Raw genomic sequence first — 24,151 nt, 5'->3', positions numbered from 1 at the left:
TTGCAGTCCACCATGCCGTCCGCCGGCTTATGCAGGATTGTGAATGGTGTCGCAGGCCAACCACCATGCAGGCCTGCGACACCATTCACTATCCTACATAAGCTGGCGGACGGCAAGGCGGCCTGCCGTGAATGGGCCCTTTAACAACAAAACTGTTGTCAGTTTTCTTTTTACGTCATGAAATCATTTGTTTGCAGTAGCGGTGTTAGCCCTAACATCGCTACTGCAAACAAATGATTTTGGGATGATTTTGGTCGTCCCGCTAGTCGACCTGGGAGGTCGACTAGCGGGACGACGCTAGGCGACCTCCCAGGGCGCCAGATAAAAATGGGTGCTGAAGGTAAATAAAAGGGGCGCCAAAATTTATCAGCACCCTAGGCGCCAAATAAATCTCGCCCAGGGCGCTGGTAGTCCTAAAACCGGCCCTGTTTGTTTGTTTAATATTTAAAACGAATTGCGAGACTAAAATTTAAGTAAACTTTAAAGGAGTGAGCAAACTATGCCGGGCCGCAGCGTGCCGGGGTGCAGCTTAAAAATCCGTCTCCATACAATTAGTATGGAACGAATGCGCGTATCGCACACTGTGTTGGGGCGCATCGGTGCGGATTTTTGCGTGTCTGTGATACGGCCCGGCAAGCCTGGCTGAACTCCGGCAACAGTGAGACCACATTTAGTGGATTTCTACTTTTTGGTAGGTTTGAGGTCAAATGAATGACGATTTAGCAGTCCAAAATCTTTTAGTAAATAATTTTAGTAGAAAATCGTTATTATAGAATAAATAATATAATTTTTTTAAAAAGATAACGAAGACAGTCCATTTTAGTTTTAACCACGTAGAATACATTAATATAAAGGTAGGTTTTTGTTAGAAGCTAAAACACGGTCTAGTAGATTTTAGTAGAATATAGCAACGTTTTTGGTATATCGAGTCACGAGTGATTTAATTAATTAAAAGTGCTCACACTAGAGCTATCCATACGTACTCAAAATCCGTCAATGCGATGCGATCCGACCCGGCAATAGTATGCTATTGCCCCTACCCGCCCCGGCACGCCCCGTCAAAGTATGCCCGAACCTTAAATATTACATACTATTTATTTATGTCGTCTTATCAACTACTTAAATATTATTATAACATGTTACAAGTAATAGCTTGAAGCTCAATAAATAAGCTTTTTATACAACTAGCTAAAAGCTGAGCTTTGTGAGGGCTCGCGCCTCGCGTCGTCAACTTGTCACACCTTGACTGACTGGTAAATTTAACACATATATTATGTAGATAAAAGTTACTATATTAAAACACAAATAAATAGGCGTGATAGTTTTTCCGTAAAGTGTATTACAAAAATATGTAAACATTGTGGGATATATTAGGACTCGCTTCGCTCGCCCTGATAATCTGTTGATAATACTCGATAATATTATCGGACAGGAATTTCGAATCGCAGGTCATCCAGGAAGTGTGTAGAATTTTGGAAATGTATAAGACGAGGACCACTACCACCATTATTCGCCTACCATCCAGTCTGACGAAATGGTTGAGAGATTTAACCAGACCCTTGAGAGACATTTGGCAAAATTGGTAGATATAACAAACAAAAGGATTGGGACAAGTATATAGTCGTACCGTACCGCCGAGCATGAGAGCATAAAGGCCCGGCGTATGTCAATTACGGTGTTAAGGGTTAAAAGGATTACAGTCAAGTAAGAACATGAAGACCAGATACAACCGAAAATCGAACACGAGCGGCCTTGAAGAAGGGTCACTGGTGTGGCTGCATAACCCAACTCACCGAAAAGGGAAATCTCCAAAATTGCAGACCAAATGGGACGGCCCATACAAAGTGGTTACCCGATTGTATGATATGACTTACAGGATTCAAAAGCAACCAAGAGGGACATTTGAAGTGGTACTCATAGACCGTCTGGCGCATTACTATGGCAGTAACAACGATGCTCGGGATGAGCATCTGTAAGAGGGGAGCAGTGTTACGGACACACAGTGCATTCTAGCGTCAAACCAGCGGAACTTATCGGGGGAACACAGACAACATAAATCCCCTACTCGATACTAGATTGCGTTAGCTGTGTACGATTACATGCGCGTATTTTCTAGAAACGCTCAACAAATGTTTACATGAGTCAGGTACTCTCAAGAAACGAACTCTCTGGAATATTCTGGCACTCGCCTCGGTCCATATAAATAGCTGCAGTGAGGTGGGCTAATCAATCAGTTCACTTTGAGCGATCTTCAAGGCGATTTCGGAGTAAAAACAAGTGATCAATAGTAAGTGAACCAGTGAAACCTACGACTTGGCGACGACAGTGATAGTGCTTTGTGTTAGACCTAGTGCTAGTGATAAAAGTCTTCATAAGAGTCAGCAGGTCTTTCTCTCCTTCGAACCCTAGCACGTAACAATATTATAAAGTGCTCCAAGGTAAAGAAGAACTGTCAAAAACGACGTATTTGAATGATGGCGGCGTTAGTTCCTTTTTTCGCCACGTTTTTAAATTTAAAGCCTTGTCGAGCAATAGACGGACGTTGAATTAGTTTTTTTAAATAATCAATAAATGGGGTTGTCTTATAATTTCATAATTAAATTAACATTTTTACTTTTTTAGCGTCCATGATTTTTCTCATGCACATTTGTATATGATTATAGATTTATATATATTATACATTTTTTCACGTAGACGATAGACCACTCATTCATTTTTAAACACAATAATGACATTAATTTAAAATTAAAATAAAAAGTATAATTTTTAAATTGTTGATAAATTATGAACAAGCGTTTGTTCAACGATTACTCTGCCATCTGTGGATCGATTATTAAAATTTTAGCTTTGTTTTCTGTCCTTTGATATTTTCATGCCACATTGATATGAGTATTTGCGTCGGTCGAAAACAAAATCCACTTATACAGTTATACAGTAGACAATACGCCACGGGGTTGTATTAAATAATTTAACATTATTGCTCCTCTACATGAGTGGCGAGCGCTGGCCCATCGAATGGCGCATGCGATGGCTATGCAATGGTCGCAACGCCTCTACATGATGGCCGTGTTCAGTTGTGATCTAAACGTCATTCAAGATGGACGTGTAAGCATTAGCCATTGCGGCAATGCAAAACGTGCATTTTTAATAAGTTATGACTTTACCAGATGACCCGGTGAACTTCGTATCACCTCCCTCCTAATATGAGGAACCTTCTCTTGAATTCTATGAATAATAGGCATGATGACTATTTTTTTCTTATCGGTAATTGAAGGACACTTCAAAAACAGAAACATCGTTGAAAGAATGACTCTGATAGCTTAAAAATTCACCAAGATATGACTATTCAAATATCTCATAAAAAAGGCCTTCCCGAAACGCTCCATACAAAGTGCTACGAAAGACTGACGTCAGTCTTTCGTAGTTTGTATGCATCGGGAGACAACTTTGTTCGACAGGTATATTAAATATTGCGTTTATGAAAGTGGTTTCATAACAAAAGTTGCTTTTAATTGCATACGAGTAAGTTATCGAATTGTATACAAATATTAAGAAATTTAATTGAAAAAAAAAATCGACTTGAATATCCAACTTTAAAGGCACATAACAAAAAAAATACAAATGCTATCAAGCTGAAATTTTGGGCACACTTATTTTTCACCGTGATTTCTTTATTTTATTAACAAAATTTGCTTATCTTTGACCTTGTCATCATCCCTATTGTTTCAAAACTAAAATTAAAATAATGGTTTATGGTAGTGATAATGATGACAATGAGGAATGTAATAACTTAAGTAATAGCACAACATGCTTTCCGTCAATACAGCTTTCCGTTCAGATTAAAACAACGCCGAAACTCCCAAACTTGTATCTTTAAAAAGTTAGGAGTTATGTATATACTATATCTTATATCTTTAAACGAGCAATTCTTGTATATATATATAATTGCCATCTCGGAATCGGCTCGTTTTCATGAAATTTAGTATATAGGGGGTTTCGGGGGTGATAAATCGATCTAGCTAGAAATTATTATTAGAAAATGTAATTTTATTCGTGTTTTATCGACAGTCAAATAGCTAGTTATAATGTGAATGCTATGATAATTATTGTAAAGTTTCATTAAAATCCGTAATTATAATCCGTATAAGATATTATTATTATACAAACTTTCGCCTTTATCATAGCTTCATTCATTATGAGACCACGTACTCGTCATTTTGAATGAAATTCGTAAATTGTGATACGAATTACGACGTCGCGACCGCGGTCGAGTGAGGACTCGACCGCGGTCGGGCAGCGAATGTAGTTCAGCCACGTGTAGAGGCATACCGCTATCGCTGGGCCATCATCCTTTGATGTGCGGCTGAAAAACCGACACTGCCGCCATTCCACGGCCATCGCTGGCGCCATCGGCCATCCTACATCACTACGCCCTCCCCACGCTGACCCATCGTGATGGGCCACTATGCTGGCCCATCTTGTAGAGCCGCTATTATACGGCCACGGGGTTGTATTAAATAATTTAACATTATAAGTTTTTTAACTTTCTAGATTTTACTCGTGCATCTTTGTAGATTTTTCTTGTGTAGACCACTGTTTTGTATTTTTAACTTTAATCAGGGTTAATTTCGATTAAAAATAAATATGTATTGTTCGTTAGAGGGTAAAATAAAAAGAAATTAAAGTTTGTTTAACGATTACTCTGCCGTCTCGCGTCTGTACAAAATTTTTGCTTTCTTTTTCGTTTTTTTAAATATATTTTCATACCACATTGACATCAGTATTTTAACGATAAGTTTTTGGAAAAATCAAAATACTATTTTTAATAATTTATGTCACACACAGTTCAAAGTTGGGTAATGGGTTCAAAAAGTCAAATATTCGATTTTTTTTTAACTTTAAAACTTTTAAAATCGTTTAAAATATTTCTTTCTTAATGCTATCGAGTTTAAGGATTTTTAAAATTATTACTATAGGTATTAGATATAGGTTTTTAAATTTTATACAAAGAATAGTCTGGTTTATCACGTTTCTTATCGATAGGAATGTCAAAACTCAAAAGTGACAGTTACAAGATCGATGTTTTATGTTGACAACATACATCACTAGTAGACGCCATTTTTGTGTGATTTTGTAGTGCTTGCTTGCATATCATTCTCCATTTGAAAAGGGTTTTTCGATTTTATTTAGACGCTACGTTTCTGCGACATGCCTAATATGGTATTCAAAGTAACATACTATTTATTCAAGTAAAAAGTACAACCGTAGATCATACGGGAGCTGTATTAATTGCTTGCGCGGGAAATGTGGACTCATATCTGGAACAGTGCTTTGGATTATTCAATATAAACTCGTGTTTGTAATAAATCTAGAACAATGATTGCACAAAGATTAAGGGAGGGAAGAAGAAGTAAAGCTCTCAAGTTGGCAAAATTATATAAAGAAGGAAAATGCAGGGAATGCTCTGTGGTGGTCACGCGAATGGATTTTGCTAAAATTCTTGGAAAACATACAAAAGTTAAAATACAGTATGAAAGTTCAACGCCTAAAACACAGAAAACGACACGACCTGCTACGCCTAAATCTAACGGGAGGCTAAAAAACAATGAAAATGGTATGATACAGGGATTAAGAAGTAGAAGCAATGTTACTCCATCAAAACCGATACAGCGGCCAAGAATACTTAAAAGTAAAGAAGCTAGTTCACCAAAGCAACAGAAAAACAATATATTAAAGGAAAATAATGTGTTAAAAAAGACAACTACAAGTACAGATAAAAAAATTGAAAGTAAGTCTTTAAACAATAAAAAGTATGGTATCATTTTCAGTCATCCAAAAAACAATAGTAGAAATGAATATAAAAGTAAATCTTCTCTCAAAGACCTTTTACCCAAGGTCAATACCAGTCTCTTACCATCTTCGGAATGGTGCATAGATTACTATCCAAAACTCCAAGAGACTAAAGATAGTAAAGTGTATGATAGGATAGCTGCTGAGTTAGAAGATTTGATGAACAGTGAAAAGCCTCAGGTACAAAACCAAGATAAAGTTGTTTCCTCTGATGATAGCAAAGTAGATGAATTCCCGTCGATTATGGATATTTTGAATGATAACACAACTGTATCTACTACTGAGCAAAAAGACCAAAGTTCAATAGACTTTAAAGGAAGCTTATATCCATCAACAACACTAGATGTAGAAGCAATGCTGCTAGGTAAACCTGAAGATCCTGTAAAAGTTACACCCATGGATATTGATACATCTGTGATTGATAAAAACCTGCCTGAAAACAGCTCCTTTGACGATAACCCCGGCAGCCCCTCAATATTAAATGATACAAGTACTGAAGAAAAATTACTATTATCCAAAGACAGTAATGAAAAATCTACAAAAAATTTGGCTAATATTGACTCACAAAATAAGCCACCGGCTGATAGCGATTCCATAAACAACAAAAACAAATCCATATTGAACTCACAAGATGCTGTAGTAAAGAGCAGTTTCAATTTGCCTACATCTAAGTTAGATAGCATTTTATACTTGACTTTCAAAAAGATTGTTGACGGTAAATGCTTGAAATCAGTGAAATGTCCCAAAAATTTGAAATTTAATATAGAACTTGATCAAAAATCAGTGGAGTTAATTGGTGCTCCTAAATTTATATCTACCATAGATGATTTACAGGTACTTTTACAGATTGTGAACGAGAGTGACCCAACAAGCTCATATATCCAATGCTTATAAAGCTGGTGATTGGAATATCCTACATGAAAAACGTTGACATTGTAGTGAAATGATTTTGTATAATTGTTGTACAATTAATCATTTATTAATTGCAAGTAATATAGTACTTTATTATTTAAATTAAACATCAGTGTTGGAATAATAAGTAGGTATATTTTACATATTATAAATTATAGTAGAGACATATTGATATGCTATCACAACATATGCACCATAGTAATTTAGGATATTTTATTTCCTATTTAGTTTTAAAAAAGTATAAATTGAATGTTTGAATCTGTAACTTTTCATGTTTATGTACATTTGACATTTTGAATACAGTGTTGCCACTTGCTAGAACTATTTTTTTCTTTTGAAGGTGTCACTGTGATTGATGCATTTTTTGGAAAAGTGCCTAATTTTTTTTACGAAAATTCAGCACTAGGGCTAGGTGGAAGGAATAAACTTGTAAATGATAGAGCAACAATTTTATGAAAGAGACTTATAAAAAATTAATAATGATATGCATAAGGTAAACATTTTGTTCTCAATATAGTGGGGAATTTGAGCTCAGCTTGTAAAAATATTTAATATTTCTAGATAAATAAATCTAAGAAATGACATGAATTTAATTTGGTATAACCTACATTGATATTTAGAGAGTAATTCTGTTAGAATTTTCACTTCATCCATGGGTGTAGCCAGGACTCTACATAGGGGGGGGGGGGGGCATTAAGAAAATCCTAGACTTCCTGTTTGGAAGTGGTTCCGGAAGGAGCCACCTCTAAACAATAAACCTTGCCTCGTCTTGTCTTACCTCCTAAAATTGGACCCTTGCAAAATACACGTCATACATTATTACATAACATGCGTTGAAACTTGAAAGTGTGATGTGACACACACGAGTGGTGAGTCATGAGTCACGACTCACGTAGAAATATGGTGAAAAATATTGTATTCTTAAGGTTCTCAATGAATATGTAATAATATCTTATTCTAGGCTTATATTAGTAAATAGGTATGCGTTAATATTTCCAATTTAAAAAGGTTAATAGCCTTGCTTTTGTTTTTGTTAGTATAATCATTAGCACTACAAATTAAGTCATTGTTCATCTAAATATGAAAAAAGATAAATAAAAAATACTGCATTTTTATTTCAATATCCCTATCCTTTACAAAATAATGAGGGACTTTCATTTTACGTCTGTCATAACAAGTGTTTATTATCTGTTTCATTTCATTGTCATATTTATCTTCCTACCCTCCTTTCGCACCCAATGTAACGTGAATCATGATTTAGGTACGTATTCATTTTACATTGGGTAAGAAACTGTACAGTTGTAATACAGTACGTCCAATTTCCACACAATCACGAATATGTTAAATACACGCATGAGAAAACGTGATAATTATCCAATATTACATTTTGTAAAATGTTAAAGAGGAAAATTTACGATAGGGCTTATTATGATATTGGAAAAGAACTATACGTCAATTTAAGATAATTTTATGGCAACACTAAACTGACAACTAATAATTTTTTACATGTCGTGTAATTTCGGCTTGAGACACAAGCCCATTAAGCCAAAAATAACGATTTGTTAAAGTATATACTTACCTATATATATTACATTACATCCACAAGAAAACAAAATAGATAAACGTATTACTTAAAATAATAATAAATACCTACATATCGCTAAGCACCTAAATATAAAATTAAGACTTTCACGATGATTTTGATTTGAGAGTTTCGGTATATCTTTAACTTATTGTTTGGGACGAGGTATTTATATCGACTGTGGGAATATGCGTGGCCACCACAAAGGAAGATCCTCCGACCGAGCGATGTGTTAAGCTCGGTCAGGCCGGAGCCCACGTGATACATTTCAGCTGTCGTACAATATATTTTACCGATGCACTTGAAAACTTCGATAGTGCGATGCAGGAATGTTAGGCGAATTGTGGGTACCGCCACATCACTTTCCCCCGAAGACCGGAGGTCGAATCTTTAAGACGTCTTGTCGCTTGAGTCGCCAGTGCCACTCATGCCAGAGAGTTCCAGTGAGTCGGAACTGTTGCAGTGAGTCGGAACTGTGAAGTTGCTGCACGGGATCCAGTGAGTCGGATAGCTGCCGTGCGGGCTACGTGCTGACCAGGAGAGATGTGCTCTGCTTGCTGACCGGTCGATGTAGTGAGAAAGCCCGATATAATGCCGATGCGGAGTCGCCCAGGCCGCGGTACATTGCGACTAGTCGACGAGGTACCCTATGAGGCGATGCTGGCTGGCGCGGTGCGGAGGGGGCAGGGGCGGGGAGTGATGATGAAGGAGGCGTGTTCTGTCGAGGGTCACCAATGTGGGAATATGCGTAGCCACCACAAAGGAAGATCTTCCGACCGAGCGAGGTGTTATGCACTTAGAAAACTTCGATAGTGCGATGCAGGAATGTTATGCGAATTGTGGGTACCGCCACACCACCATTAAAAAGCATCTTGATCACAGACCTAACTGTGGTAGCTTACTCTCATTGCTCAACAATCAACTCACACTGGCGCAGAGTCAAAACACCACGAGTCACGACACGTCACACGACGCGTCTTATTAGCAGGCCCGGATCTAGGGGGGGCGAGAAGGTGCACTTGCACCGGGCGGCAAAGATTGGGGGCGGCCGGAGGCCACCTCCCAATCTTTTGCCGCTTTCTTAACCTCCGCGTGCGCCACCGGTGGCCCACCGCGCTACCCCGTCAACGTTGTTTCGCAGAATTCTATCTGTTGTTATAAGACTTGGAGGCGCCCCTTGTCGCCAAGGACCTCGGCGTGACTTCTCACCACCGCCACTTCAATTCAACAAAGTTCTGTAGAACTCGTTCTGCGGTTAAAACCTATGTGACCATGAAAATTATTCCGTATTTTTGCTTGGAGGGCGGCAAATTGGGATTCTGCTCCCCCCTTTTTAAAACGTAGATCCGGGCCTGCTTATTAGTTATCGCGTCGCGTCGTTTATAGTCCCATAATTGGGCAGGGCATAGATTAGTTATATAGGGCAGGGCCAGGGAAGTGGGCAGCACAAGAATGTAGCCAGAACATAAAATTTATATTTAATTAATGATAAAACACTAAATAGTCACTCGCGCTGCCACTCCTTTTTTTTTTTTTTCCTGCCATGGCCGCTGCCCCGTGCCCGTCGCGGCAAATATTTTGTAGAGGGTTGAGCGTAAACTTTCACTTGCTTTGATGCTGCCGCAAAAGTATTCGGGGCTGCGCCAGGAGCAGCGGCAGCAGCTGAATCATTATACCTACATTATATTCTGTATGTGTACTGCGAAGATGCTGTAAGCGGAAAAATATGATGCCGGGGGCCGTCGGGCCGGTTTGAGTCTGCGCAAGTGTAGGTAAGTGAGGCTCTCTGGTCATAAATTTGCCCCATTGCTATTAATTTTTTATTCAGCGACTATAGGACCTAAAAATATAAGAAAATAAAACCAAATATGTAAAACAAGTAACATACTTTATTGAAATAAAACTATAAGTACATATTTTAATATTTTACAAAAAATTATAATGCATCACATCATTCGCCGGTTTAATTAAAGACAAAACCAATGCATTAACCCCTTTACTATTAAAATATTGACACTACCACTAATAATAATATAAAGGTCACTTTTGAATCGTCGGTAGGTCGGTAATGCCAATGAGTTTCTAAAATACTAGAGTAGCAATGTCTTACAAAAGATTCTCAGAAATGCGTAACCACTTTTTTGTTCAAAAGACAATGTCAAGTCATATATTCGTTATGTCATTATGTATGTGAGATATGCCTGCAGGCATCTTCGAAGTGGCAACGCGTTGCTACCGTAAACTTCCAATCTAGTTACGTTAGTAACATAGAATATCATTGGGTAATGCTCGATTTGCGGTGACGGTGCGGGGTGACTAACGGGTCGATTTGTCGCGCGGCAAGTCACCAGTCGAATCGCCTGTCCAAGCCGAAACGCCACCCCATTTACACATTCTACAAAAATCACCTGGGCCTGTAGACAAGTGGCAAAGCGCTAACGCTAACGCTAGCGCTACAAAATGTATGCGATTTGACATAAGTCATCGCTTCGCTAGCGAATACTAATGTCAAATCCATACATTTTGTAGTGCTAGCGCTAGCGTTAGCGTTAGCGTTTTGCCACTTGTCTACGGGGGCTGTGCCGCCCGAGATCTCCGCTATGTATTTGCAGCAAACGATCGCTTGCGACTGAGTGTTTGCACGGTCGATTTTAGTCACATCACAGTGGCCGCACGACTTTGGGGCTTGCGGGTTTAGCCGCATGCGGCGTAGTCGGATTGCCATTTAGATGGTCGATTTTCGCCGCGCGGCGTAAATTGTGCGGCTTTAGTCACCCGTGTAAGTCCAGCATAAGCGAACGCGACCGACAAAGGTTTCATTTTGTACTGCACTTCTACAAAGAAGCGGCGGTAATCGGCATGGGTCGCTAGACCAATTATATCGATAGAAAATGGAACCTATAGCACAATAGACAGAACATACCAGTAGCCCGACTTTAAACAAGCTGACAAATTGGAGTTTTGTACCACGTGCAAGAATGCTATGATCGGCTCAGGTTATACATTACAAGCAGCTGAAGTAACAACAGGCAGCTTCTGTGCCTGTGCACTCGCACGATAGTAGCTCGAATCGTCTCCCTGGGTCGTACCATGCAAGCTGCTGACGTCGCAATAGACGGGTACTACCGCGGTGAATTCGCAAGTCAAGTCGTATATATTATGTAATGGGGGAAGACGAGTGGCGAGTGAAAACAAAAAATGTTGTAGTAACTCGCACGCACGAGTACAGTTACTCGCGTGCGAGTTACTACTCGCACATGAAAGTAACTCGTATGATGGGGTCACATGGTGCATACTTGCACCTCAGTAACTGACTAGGCCAGCTCGCACCGTGTAACCCAGGCATTACGGTGCGTGCCGGCCTACGTAAAACATAATATTTTATATTATACCTAACTGGTTCGTTCTGTATATTGTGCCTATATAGTCTAGTTGAGGGGTTCCCAATCTTTTTCAGCCTGCGGCGCAGTTACATGTCTCAATATTTTATCACGGCGCGGCGCCCCCCTTTACCTGGCTATTACAAAAAGATACATAAATAAACATTTTAGATACATAAATCAACACCTGCGTTTATCGTCCGAAGCTCGTGCTATGCGACGATACTATTGGACGTCGGACGATACACGCAGATCGTCCAAGAGTATCGGTTTTCGCAAAGCATTACGCATATGCGGCCGCGGCTAATGCTGCGTGGGTACCCGGGTGGGGTGTTGCACCAGAGGCGTGGTTAAAGTTAAAGTTATGGTTATAGTTAAGGTTAATTATTGTTAAAGCAGCCATAAGAATCAGTTCAGGACACATGCTATCAAGGTCATTTGCATTTTTAATGAAGATAGAAGATTCGGCTATCTGTGAAAATTGTAATAAAATAGATGATATCTGGCATGTTTTGATGGAATGTGTCATGAATAGAAGTAAAAATAATTTACTCATCAACCAATTTAATATTTATAAATCTTTTAGATGGGGATGGATTCTGAGTTGTTTGCGCATGCCTATGTCTAATGCAGCTTTGGCTGTTTACCTACTGGAAGTTGATGAGTGAATTTCATTGGCGGATACGATGGGGTTGACTATTGACAAAAATCCCCATAAAAATAGATAAATTTAATAATAAAAAATTAAAAAAAAATAGTTAAGACAATTTAACTTTAACCTTAACTTTGACCACAGAATTTGACAGAAGACGTTGCTGGTCCGACAAGGTTTTAAATGAACGTGGGCGGGGGTCGCTGCTGGTAAAGGAGAACCAAGAAGTTTAAAAAAAACACAGGAGAACTGTCAAAAATGGCGTTTCTGTACGATGACAGCGTTAGTTCCTTTTTTCGCCACGTGCATTCCACAAGCCTTGTCGAGCTCTTTAATAAACTAAATATATTTAATCATCTGCCTGCATATATTATAATTTTATTATAATAGGTATGTGTGGTTTCGAATAATGATGGAGGATCGATTCACGGCGCCCCACGGCGCACCAGGGTGCCCGCGCCGCGCCGCACAGTTTGGGAACCCCTGGCTTAGTTCATAAAGTGGAATTTATTATTTTACATTTAATGGTGGCAGAATAAACGTTTATTTATTTATTTTATTTACTAGATATTATTCCCGAAACACCCGTTACGCCAAAACTCGTTTATCACGAAGGAACCGTACATTTTTCCGGGATAAAAAGTATCCTATGTCTTTCCCGGGACTCGGAAAAAACGGAACCCTTCGTGCGCGAGTCTGACTCGCACTTGGCCAATTATTTTGTATAATGGCAGCGTTAGTTACTTTTTCGCCACGTTCTTTTAGAGCCTTGTCGATCTGAGATCTCTATCTTTTCTAGTAAAGGGCTGAGGGGTATTTTTTTAATTAGTACTTATAACAACTCGTAAGGATACTCTTTCGTAAATGGCTTATAGTCTGTTGGGTAACTGGTCTGTGTTCCTTCTTTTAGAACTGACATTGTTGCAATATCGCATGCAGCACCGATTATTTGATGTATTGCATAATCCTTGTGACTTGTGAGATAAGTTGCTAGGGCCCCAACAAATGCATCACCGGCTCCCTGAAATAATAATATCGAAAATACTATAAAACTAAATAAAGTATAACTGCGAAAGGGTCAAAGGATAACGCCATATACATGAAACCATTATTTGTAAGCGCTAGTGTACAGGGACCCTTATATTTACACTAGCGCCATCTAGCAGTTTCTGAGGAGGTTATACAGGGTGCAATTTAACCTTCCTGCCAAATTTGGATATATTGATCCTTGTTAAAAAAAACGTATTTCTTCTTATATAATAACTCAGTACTAAAATTTTGAGAAATAGCCTCCGAAAGTTATCCTACCTAACGCCACAAATCCACAAAATATGGACTGGATAAAAAAATTTGGCAGGTAGGTTTAATTGCACCTGTATAACCTCCTCGTTTTTTGGTAGTCGGTTAATGATCTAGCAAAAACAAATTACTTACAGTTGTATCAACAGCGGTAACTTTTTCACAGAACACGTGATAATATTCAGCATTATGCTTGCTACCATAAACGGCTCCTTGGTGTCCTAAAGTAATAATGACAGTTTCACATCCTGATTGTAGTAACTTTTGCAAGGCTACTTTGGCATTACTGGAAAAATATTACGTATAAAATAAGCGCAATTTTTTACTTATATTCCAAAATATATGCAAAAATTTATGTATCTATAGGACATGCAAATTCTTAAGATCGTTTGGCAGAAATGTAAAGATATAGCAATTAAATATAATGACAAAAGAGCAAAACCTACTATAGATCTACATCAAAACCAGCCAACATAGAGGCCTCAGATTCATTCACACAAAGTATTGAGCACAGAGGAAGAATTTCCTCAATATCAGTTCTAGCAGGTGCTGCATTCAAAAGTTTTATCTAAAACAATAGGTACTAATTAAATAAAAGCATGTGATGTGGACATTAGATATTATGTTTTCTATAAATAAATAAAAATATCTCATACTGTACACCAAAATCAAATAAAATAGCCATTAAAATTTTTACATAATTTATCAAGCTTTGATAAAAATATATTACTTGTTTACTAGTGCATTTTGCAGTCCTACTTAGGGTCTATACAGACGAACTGCAATCCAACCGCAAATTGCAGTTCAAGTGCAGTTTGAATGCAGTTGACACGACTGCATAGAATTGCAAACCATTATCAACTGCATTCAAACTGCACTTAAACCGCAATTTGCGGTTGGATTGCAGTTGAAATGCGGTCCATCTGTATAGACCCGTATAATCAAGATAATAGTGATAGCATATTATACTCAACCAACTCACTCCATTACTAAGTTTAAATGCTTCCAGAGTTGTGCTTAATGGTGTTTCTAGTTGAGCTACTAGAACATATGCATTCCTTATAACTTCCTTTGCCGTATCTACATCATCTTTACTTAGATGATCATTTGCGCCAGCAACTATCACAATTTGGTTTTCACCATTTTCTGCAACTGATATTTGAGCTATACCGGTACTTGTGTCTTTTGTTATACTTGTATAAGTAACATCTACTCCTGATTTGCCTAAATAATCTTTATATTGCTGTCCCCATTGGTCATCTCCAAGCTAAAGGAAAAAACTATGTTAAACATCTTTCCATGAGAGGATCTACCAAAAAAAAAAAGAATAAATACCTACTAAAGTACTGATTTAAAGCATATAAGACTTTATGTACTTACTCTACAGATCATAAATGTTTTTCCTCCAAGTTTTGCTGCAGCTACACATTGGTTTGCTCCTTTTCCTCCGTAACTGGTAGTAAATTTAGTACCATGAAGAGTTTCGCCAGGTTTAGGTAGCCTTGATGAGTAACTGCAATATACTTAATTAAGTATTTTTTTTTACAATTTTCTTATAAGTAAGTAAGTACTTACTTACGTTTTTGTTCATAGAATTCATAGGACTGTTGTCTGTTAGCAGGAAAATTAAGCTAATATATTTTAATACTTACGTTGTAAAATCAACGCTACATGATCCAATAACCACAATATTTCTCATATTATTTTTATCAGAGGACATTCTTTGGTTGAAAAAAGTTAGTAAGTGGGTAGGTAGTAGGTACGTAGGTACTTAATCACAGATTACTAGTATATATTTACTTAATTCAGTCACGTCGGTTGTACTGGTTGAGAGTAAGTATTGCTTTCAAAGTAATCAACAGAGATATAAATACCAACCGTGTATTAATTTTTGTTTCAAGATAACGCCTTATCAGCAGGATTGAGTACCTATGTAAATTATTATTTTAACCTCAAGTCAACGTGGTTTCTATCACAGATTACTAGTACTTATATATTTTCTATCAATTAAAATATGAGATGTGTACACTGTAAGTACATTTTTTTTACGTCCGTGACTGTACATTAGTGTTTGTTCTTTCATAATGCTGTCTGCACAGATTAGTGATTACTAGTATAAGGCTCTCTACCCTAGTAATCTGTGTGTCTACCTATTGCTACTGATGTAATTTTATCTAGCTGTAACTATTACAGGGAAAAATAATGTTTATTTGTTTTATCTATACTAATATTATAATTGGGAAGAGTTTGTTTGTTTGTTTGTTTCACTGTTGGATAGCCCATTTATCGAGAAAGGCTATAGCTATATTTTATCACGCTAAGTATAATAGGAGCGAAGAAATAAAGGAAAATGTGAAAAAAACGGGGGGAAATTATTTGAAAGGACTTATTTGAACGCGCAAATCTCAGGAACTACTGGTCCGATTTGAAAAATTCTTTCAGTATTAGATAACCCATTGATTGAGAAAGGTTATAAGCTATATTTGATCACGCTAAAACTAATAGAAGTGAAGAAATAGAGGAAAATGTGGATAAAACGGGGGTATATGAAAGGGCCTATTTGAGCGCGCTAATCTCAGGAACTACTTATTCAATGTGAAAAATTCTTTCAATGTTAGATAGCCCATTCATCGAGGTAGGCTATAGGCTATATTTTATCACGCTAAGACTAATAGGAGCGAAGAAGTAGAGGAAAATGGGGTAAAAACGGAGGAAATTGTATGGAATTGCTTATTATCTTATGAACTACTGGAGCAATTTTTATGTTATTTGGCGTACAAGAAGAATAGACCACGTGAAGGGACATAGGCTATTTTTTGCTGCAAAATGTCCGGTTGCGTGAAATTCCTAAATTACGCAAGCGAAGCCGTGCGGAACATCTATATCTATAAAATCGTAGGAAAGTCAATTCTGTATATCTATACTAATATTATAATTGGGAAGAGTTTGTTTGTTTGTTTGTTTGAACGCGCTAATCTGGGGAGCGCGCTAAATGGGACGCGCTAAATGGGAGAGCCATGCTTCGGCACAAATGGGCCGGCTCGACCGGAGAAATACCACGTCCTCACAGAAAACCGGCGTGAAACAGCGCTAGCGCTGTGTTTCGCTGAGTGAGTGAGTTTACCGGAGGCCCAATCACCTACCCTATCCCCTTCCCTAATAGGGGACTATTCCCTTCCCATCCCTACTCTCCCCTATTACCCTATTCCCTCTTAAAAGGTCGGCAACGCACCTGCAGCTCTTCTGATGCTGCGAGTGTCCATGGGCGACGGAAGTTGCTTTCCATCAGGTGAACCGTTTGCTCGTTTGCCCCCTTATTTCATTTAAAAAAAAAACTCAGGAACTACTGGTCCGATTTGAAAAAATATTTTACTGTCAGATAGCCCATTTATCGAGCAAGGCTATAGGCTATATTTTATCACGCTAAGTATAATAGGAGCGAATAAATGTGGAAAAAACGGGGGAAATTATATGAAAGGGCCTATTTGAACGCGCTTATCTCAGGAACTACTTATCCGATTTGAAAAATTCTTTCAATGTTAGATAGCCTATTCATCGAGGTAGGTTATAAACTATATTTTATCACGCTAAGACTAATAGGAACTAAGAAATAGAGAAAAAATGTGGAAAAAACGTGGGAAATTATATGAAAGGGCTTATTTGAACGCGCTAATCTCAGGGCCGATTAAAAAAATTCTTTCAGTGTTAGATAGCCCATTTATCGAAGAAGGCTATAGGCTATATTTTATCACGCTAAGACCAATAAAAGCGAAGAAATAGATGAAAATGTAGAAAAAACGGGGGAAATTATATGGAATTGCCTATTATCTTATGAACTACAGGAGTTTTTTATGTTATTTGGCAAACATGAAGAATAGACCACGTGAAGGGACATAGGCTATTTTCTGCTGCAAAATGTACGGTTGCGTGAAATTCCTAAATTACGCAAGCGAAGCCGCGCGGAACATCTAGGTATATATAATAAAGTCGTAGGAAAGTTAATTCTGTATATTGAATATTTTTATATAATAAATAATACTTGGGATGTGATCTACTACGCTAACGCGGACGAAGTCGCGGGCAACAGCTAGTTGAATATATTTTGTACTTACAATAAATAATACTTGGGATGTGATCTACTATGCTAACGCGGACGAAGTCGCGGGTAACAGCTAGTTAAGTATAAAAATTCTGACAAATCTAGTAAATTTACGATTTTAAGGCTCCCACACACAGGCGCGTTAGTAAGTAGTAACATATATAGTATATACTATAGTTTGTGCGTTTTATGATGATATGCGTGACACATTATAAATGACAATAGTAGGGAAGTTACCTAACAAAAATTAATCGATAATTTAAAAATATCGAATCACTTCGTAAAGGAATTGCAATCGAAATTATCGATTTCGTACTGACATTTCAGTGGTGCCGGCGATTTAAGATGGCCGCCCTTTTTTATCGATTTGATTTCGATTCAACAGAGTCAATCTCTATTGACATAAGTTCCGTTTCATGCATCTGAGATTTTTCAAATGTTTTCGTAACAATAATTTTATACTCCTATTTCACAGTTAATATTTATAATTTTATATTAATAAGTTAACATTTAGCAACTTTTCATTTTTATTCATTTACAATTATAGGAAATTGTTTTGTAGATGGAATATAATTTATTACATTTTGATATTTTTTGTTTTCTTGTAAAAATACCCGTAGCAAGGAATATGAAAACTGTCACCCATATCATCTTAAAACGCACATCTCGCACAAATCTGTGGTTAGTAACTTAAACACACTATCTAAATTCCTTGATGCCGAATTTCCGCGGCCGGTGGAAGTTCGGTTTGATTCCGCCTGCAATGTATTCTAAATTACCGAACGGCGATGACACACCATGCCGAAATTTCGTCGGGTTATATTGTAGGCGTTTGACATTGCTGACGTAATCATGCGGAATTACCGCCGCGGAACTTGGCATGGTGTGTTTAAACACACCATGCCAATGTGCGCCTGTGTGTAAAACACATGCGGTATTGCGATAACGCGTCTCGATTCCTTGCACACAGCTGCGTTTTTATCGTCCGATATTTCTTACGAGAGAGCGCCGCGCCCGCGCCATGGCCCACGACGACGCGACGGCACTATTTTACCATCTCTCTCTCAGGTATGCAAAAAAATTGCGCTATTGCGATAATATAGTTCAATTGCGGCGATATTATCGCAGCAGTGTGTAAGTAGTTAAGTACCTACATGACCAATGACCATCCTAAATCCTAATACAAAATACGCATGCGCTATCGACAGACTGATAATGACGCGCCTGTGTGCAGGAGCCTTTATCAACTGTCAACAACAGCTGATCGATGACAACATTGCTGTCATATACTATAATACTTTATCTATGGTACATGCTGTTTTCTTGTCAAATCTTTGGGTAAAGTTAAAAATGGACGCCATCAAGACGCCATATTATTTAACTATAACCCATAGAGTAAACATTATAGCAAGCTATAGAGAGCTTCTAACAAGGTATGAACTGTAAGCACGAGTGTGAACATATTTTCCTATAAGCGTCAAACGATGGCGCATGGAACATCACTAGACTTGCGTTATACGTTTGACAAGTATCTATAGAACTTCTGCTTACGATCGGCACAACGGGGAACGAGCGATGCGCGCGCTCTATAGCTTGCTAATGTATACTCTAAGCTATAACCATAGAGCTCGACAAGGTTTTAAATGCATGTGGCGAAAAAAGGAACTAACGCTGTCATCATACAAAAACCGCAATTTTTGACAGTTCTCCTTTACCAGCAGCGCCCCCGCCCACGCGCATGTATAACCTTGTTGGATCAGCTGTCATCTGTTAATTTTTCCGGGCAAAGTTAAGGGTAAAGTTAAAGTTAAATTTACTAATAAAAGTAAAGTTAAAGTTAAGTTTAAATTTAACTATAACTTTAAAAATATAATAATTTTTTACTTTTTTATGAACGCGGGATTGGGATTTTCTTTTCGAGATAATTCAAAAACTATAAAAGCGAGACACCTGGGTGTTTTACTCGGGGATTTGTAATTAAGGACTCTTTCGAATTTACAAATAAAAAGACGATGTCCGTTTTTTGGGCTACAATAAACACTGTGCGCTGGTGCAACCCAGTCTTAGGGTTTTTACCAAAGACACTTAAACCTATTTTCTAACCTACTTCTTTTTCCGTTCTACTACATTGTTTTCTTTTTTGTTAGGACTTCCTCTTGCCTTTTTTAATCCTAATTTCAAGAATATAAATGACTTCATGATCTTCCTTTTATTTCACAGACCAATAATTATTAGTTTTACCTTCAACAGACAAAAGTTAAATTAGCAATGCCATGATGGAAACACTTTCTCTGACCACCATAAAAGGCATAATATTCTAGATCCCACAACCCACTTAGCTATTTATTTAAATTTTATTTTTTTGCTAGTATCAAGCATTCAATATAAACACAATTTAATGTCTCAAATATTTAATAACATTTTTGTTTACTTTACCTACTTTTTTTATCTTAAAAATAACATAAAAACCTAAGCATCTTTTTGTGGTTTGGTGTCTTCATTTTTGGCCTCATTTTTTCCAATTTTCTCTGCCATTTCAGCATACTTTGCTTGCCTGTAGTCATACTTTGCTGCATCCAACAGGATATTTTGGATGAGTAATCTATTATTGGCCTGTTTATTCCACAAAGCCGGAAATGGGTTTCCTCTTAATTCCAAGACAGATTTTTCAATGTGCCTACCGTAAGCGGGTCGAGGAGCCTTGTACATTCTTGTAAATGTTGTGTTACAATTCTCATATCTTGGTACAAGAACTTTGAATAATTTATGGACAAGCTCCTTTTCTAGTAACCAGTAGTCAGCCATTTCCATGGTCGGCTTATGACAGTCTCCGTGTACAATTGCTTCAGATATTAGCTGTAAGAACAAAACAATTACTAAAGTACATTAAAAGGTGAAATGTTTTCCTTTTCATTCCTCATCATCATCATATCAGCCTATAGTCGTCCAAAAAGGAATGAATTTATAAATAATTTCATAAATTATAAATTAATTTATTGTACGTTTAAATTAATTTATTTTAATTTATAAACTTTCGTTTGGTTCCTTTTCATTGCTAGAGAGAAATTTTATGGATCAACTACACATAAAATAGTTCCATTATCTTACCCTTTCTGCATATTGACGGGCTTCATCTCCTCTTTTGTAATTAAGCTCAATGCGTTCATACTTTATTAATCCTGTAACAGTTTTACGCAACTTATTTAATCTTCCTTCGGGTCCTTCTACATTCCTAAGCTTTCGATGTGCAGGTGGTACTGTAATTCGTAGCTTTGAAACTAATTTGGTTACATCGGCTTGATTCATTTTTTATGATTTTGGTGGAACAATAACTTAAAGTACCGTACCTACGCTGTACGACGGCAAGATACAGTTTTTTATTTTCTAATTTAATTTTGTATCATTTTCTTACAAAATTTTAGGTTATAATTGATAATGACATATTGTTTTCTTTTTGCCAAGTGCTGTTGCAATTGCATTGAGGTAATCTTAGAGTATACATTAGCAAGCTATAATGTATACTCTATGGAGGTAATGTGCTGACATTGCTTGTCACTTGTCAGTTGTCAGAGGATTGTGATAACTATTTTTTTTTGTCAAGTTTTACAAAATTGACAACATTTCAAAATTTTTAAGCCATAAGATAAAAAATACCGTTTCTTTAGTTTCTTCTCCTGATATCAAAAAAACATTCAACATTTTTTTATATTGTTTGTTATAACTGAGAAAATAAAGAAAAACTGAAAAATACGCTGTGACGTCATACTTACGGTTTATAATATCATACATTTTATTTGCCTGGTGTAAATATGTAATGGTTTTAAAAAGACAACATGAAGCATAAAAAAAAACCGTCACTGTTAACCACCTGTCAACAATGTATAATTTTATTTGATTTGATTTTATTTAATTTGGCTTAATTTAATTTAATTTATTTCAATTTGATTTGATTTGACTTGATTTAATTTAATGATATTTATTTTGATTTAATTTATTTGATTTCGTTTTTAATATTTAAATCAATTTTATTTTTAGTTATCACTTTTCATATTGTTTCAAAATTGTAATATCAATCAGTAGGTTACTTTAGGTAAACATTGTACTTGTTTTTTATAAAAGTTGTTACATCCTATTGCTAGTACATCAGCGGGGCTAAAATGGTCGCTTTGAAGAATCATGATATGAATCATAACATGATTCGTTTTTCTAAAATCGCAAAATGCAACTCTGCTTGCAATTCATTTCTGTATTTTTGTACTGATTTGACATTTGTCAGCTTGACAGTTTTGACAATTCATTTGCTGAATTGATTGAGAGGAATTGCTAAATGTGACCATTTTAGCCCCGCAGGCAGCTGTGACACAGTTATTACTAGTACGGCTGCCAATGTTCCTGTAAAGTGTACCTAATGAAATGTTTTTGTTATTATGTAATATGCCAAATTGTATTTAAATGGATTGTAAAGGTGATAATATAAATAAATAAATAAACAATGACATTTCTAAAAAATAACGTTACCTCATTGGTTACCTATCATCCAGGTTGACGATGACATTGACAGACGTCCTAATAAACGATGACCTAATAAATGACATTGACAGACGTCCTAATAAATTTGACAAGGCCTTAGAGATACTGTACCTTGTTTCTTCACCAGACCTGCATAGTTAGCATAAGCACGTAGACAAACGAAAGAAACTAAATTTTGACAGTTTTACCGGAAAAACATTGGAGTAAAAGTTTCTTTCGTATCTCGATATCTTTCGCTTTTGAAAATCTATAAGTCAAGCATGACGATCCGCTTTTGACATTTAGTTTCTTGATTCTGTTTTTACTTTTATTATGGCACTTGGCTATAAAACCATAGCCAGTGTCGAGTAAATGGCGGCAAATTCAAAAAATCGATGTATAGCAACCCTGTCTATAGCCGGAATTATAGTTTTGATCTACAAACTACGAATAATAAAGTTCCTTAGTTTTTATTATTCGTATTTCGTAGATCAAAACTATAATTCCGGCTATAGACAAGGTTACTACACGTCGATTTTTTTAATTTGCCGCCATTTATTCGACACTGGCCATGGTTTTATAGCCGAGGTGTCATAATAAAAAAAAAGAACCAAGAAACTAAATGTCAAAAAAATAATTGCCGTTGCTATAATGGTTGCTATGGAATGAGTTTCTTGTCTTTGTCCACTGAAACTCAAGTCGATGGGTGGTGCCATGCTCGGGAAAAAGATATGTAGACATGGGAAAGAAACTGCCATTACTTTCTTCCGAAGAATCGACTGGGAAACCCCGTGCTAGCTATGCTGCAATATAGAGCAAAGTCTAACCCAAAAGCACTCTGACATTGGCAACTCACTGAGGCTGCCATAACCTAAAGAAGAAGAATACATTAGCAAGCTATAGAGCGCGCGCATCGCTCGTTCCCCGTTGTGCCGATCGGAAGCAGAGGTTCCATAGATACTTGTCAAACGTATAACGCAAGTCTAGTGATGTACCATGCGCCATCGTAAGACGCTTATAGGAAAATATGTTCACATGGGCGTACCGAGTGTAGAGTAACCCCCCCTCTCCCCCCCGGATCATGTAGACGTCCCTACTAAGTATATTATCTAGTACTTTTGTCTATAAAAATAAAGAAAACGAATTTTGCCATTTGTTTGCTATACAATATTTTTACAAATAAAAATTATTAATTTTTTATTCTTTATAAACACCTATCTTATGAAAAATCTGATTTGCCCCCCCCCCCCTGGCCCAGAGCCTGGGTAATTTGCCCCCCTCTGGCACCAGAACCTGGGTAATTTGTCCCCCCCTGGCCCAGATCCTGGGTATGCCCATGTATGTTCACACTCGTGTATACTCTATGGACAAGGCTGTTTATGAACGTGACGAGAATAGGAACTGACGCTTCTATCATACAAAAACGTCTTCTTTACCAGCAGCGCACATAGACTGACATTGACACATTAAAAAAAAATCTTGTGTTTATTTCTGGGACCACAAAACGTATTTAGCAATTTATAAGTAAATTAAATTCAAATATTCATTTATTGGATAGGTCACATAGTTCTGATGAAGCTTTTAATAAATTATTTAAGGTGATAAGAACTCAATTTAATTCAATATTTACTTCTAAAACAGTTAGTAATAAAAGAACTAAATTTATTAATTGGGCAACAAAAGGAATAAAAATAAGTAGGAAAAGATTATATGACTTATATGATGAAAGGCGTATTAACAATAGTGAAGTATTTAAAGCATATGTTAAAAACTACTCAAAAACCTTCAGAAAAGTTTGTAAAGCTGCTAAAGCCCTATGTATAAAAGATAAAATTAAAAACTCTAAAAATAAAATCAAAACAACATGG

At 37.0% G+C, this 24,151-nt stretch overlaps 3 protein-coding genes across 3 annotated transcripts; 1 reads left to right on the top strand and 2 right to left on the bottom strand.

Moving 5' to 3' along the window:
* The first annotated feature begins 5,119 nt into the window (after positions 1 to 5,119).
* LOC121734614 lies at positions 5,120 to 7,344 on the top strand. Its single transcript, XM_042125200.1, has one exon. It carries the CDS (start codon positions 5,377 to 5,379, stop codon positions 6,742 to 6,744), a length of 1,368 nt encoding a protein of 455 aa, XP_041981134.1. The 5' UTR covers positions 5,120 to 5,376; the 3' UTR covers positions 6,745 to 7,344.
* Positions 7,345 to 13,087: 5,743 nt separating this feature from the next.
* Positions 13,088 to 15,676, bottom strand: LOC121734787 (ribokinase). The gene is made up of 6 exons (XM_042125402.1): positions 15,328 to 15,676; positions 15,056 to 15,188; positions 14,658 to 14,942; positions 14,122 to 14,243; positions 13,811 to 13,961; positions 13,088 to 13,397 (listed from the first exon to the last, which is right to left on the bottom strand). The coding sequence occupies exons 1-6, from the start codon at positions 15,393 to 15,395 to the stop codon at positions 13,209 to 13,211; spliced, it is 948 nt and encodes a 315-aa protein (XP_041981336.1). The 5' UTR covers positions 15,396 to 15,676; the 3' UTR covers positions 13,088 to 13,208.
* Positions 15,677 to 20,172: 4,496 nt separating this feature from the next.
* Positions 20,173 to 21,213, bottom strand: LOC121734788 (39S ribosomal protein L17, mitochondrial). Its single transcript, XM_042125403.1, has 2 exons — positions 20,883 to 21,213; positions 20,173 to 20,630 (listed from the first exon to the last, which is right to left on the bottom strand). Exons 1-2 carry the CDS (start codon positions 21,078 to 21,080, stop codon positions 20,244 to 20,246), a joined length of 585 nt encoding a protein of 194 aa, XP_041981337.1. The 5' UTR covers positions 21,081 to 21,213; the 3' UTR covers positions 20,173 to 20,243.
* Positions 21,214 to 24,151: the final 2,938 nt, after the last annotated feature.

This window comes from Aricia agestis, chromosome 16 (genome assembly GCF_905147365.1).
Source record: "Aricia agestis chromosome 16, ilAriAges1.1, whole genome shotgun sequence".
NCBI classification, from domain to species: Eukaryota; Metazoa; Arthropoda; class Insecta; order Lepidoptera; family Lycaenidae; genus Aricia; species Aricia agestis.
The sequence above is the reverse complement of the archived record's forward strand: the minus strand, read 5'-3'. Positions and strand labels throughout refer to the sequence as shown.

Excerpts from the sequence above, each read along its gene's own strand:
- LOC121734614 (XM_042125200.1), top strand. The coding sequence starts at position 5,377 with ATGATTGCACAAAGATTAAGGGAGGGAAGAAGAAGTAAAGCTCTCAAG.
- LOC121734787 (XM_042125402.1), bottom strand. The coding sequence starts at position 15,395 with ATGTCCTCTGATAAAAATAATATGAGAAATATTGTGGTTATTGGATCA. Across the intron at positions 14,943-15,055 it reads AAACATTTATGATCTGTAGA|CTTGGAGATGACCAATGGGG; the intron begins GTAAGTACATAA and ends TTTTTCCTTTAG. Across the intron at positions 14,244-14,657 it reads CATTTAAACTTAGTAATGGA|ATAAAACTTTTGAATGCAGC; the intron begins GTGAGTTGGTTG and ends CTATTGTTTTAG.
- LOC121734788 (XM_042125403.1), bottom strand. The coding sequence starts at position 21,080 with ATGAATCAAGCCGATGTAACCAAATTAGTTTCAAAGCTACGAATTACA. Across the intron at positions 20,631-20,882 it reads CCCGTCAATATGCAGAAAGG|CTAATATCTGAAGCAATTGT; the intron begins GTAAGATAATGG and ends TTGTTCTTACAG.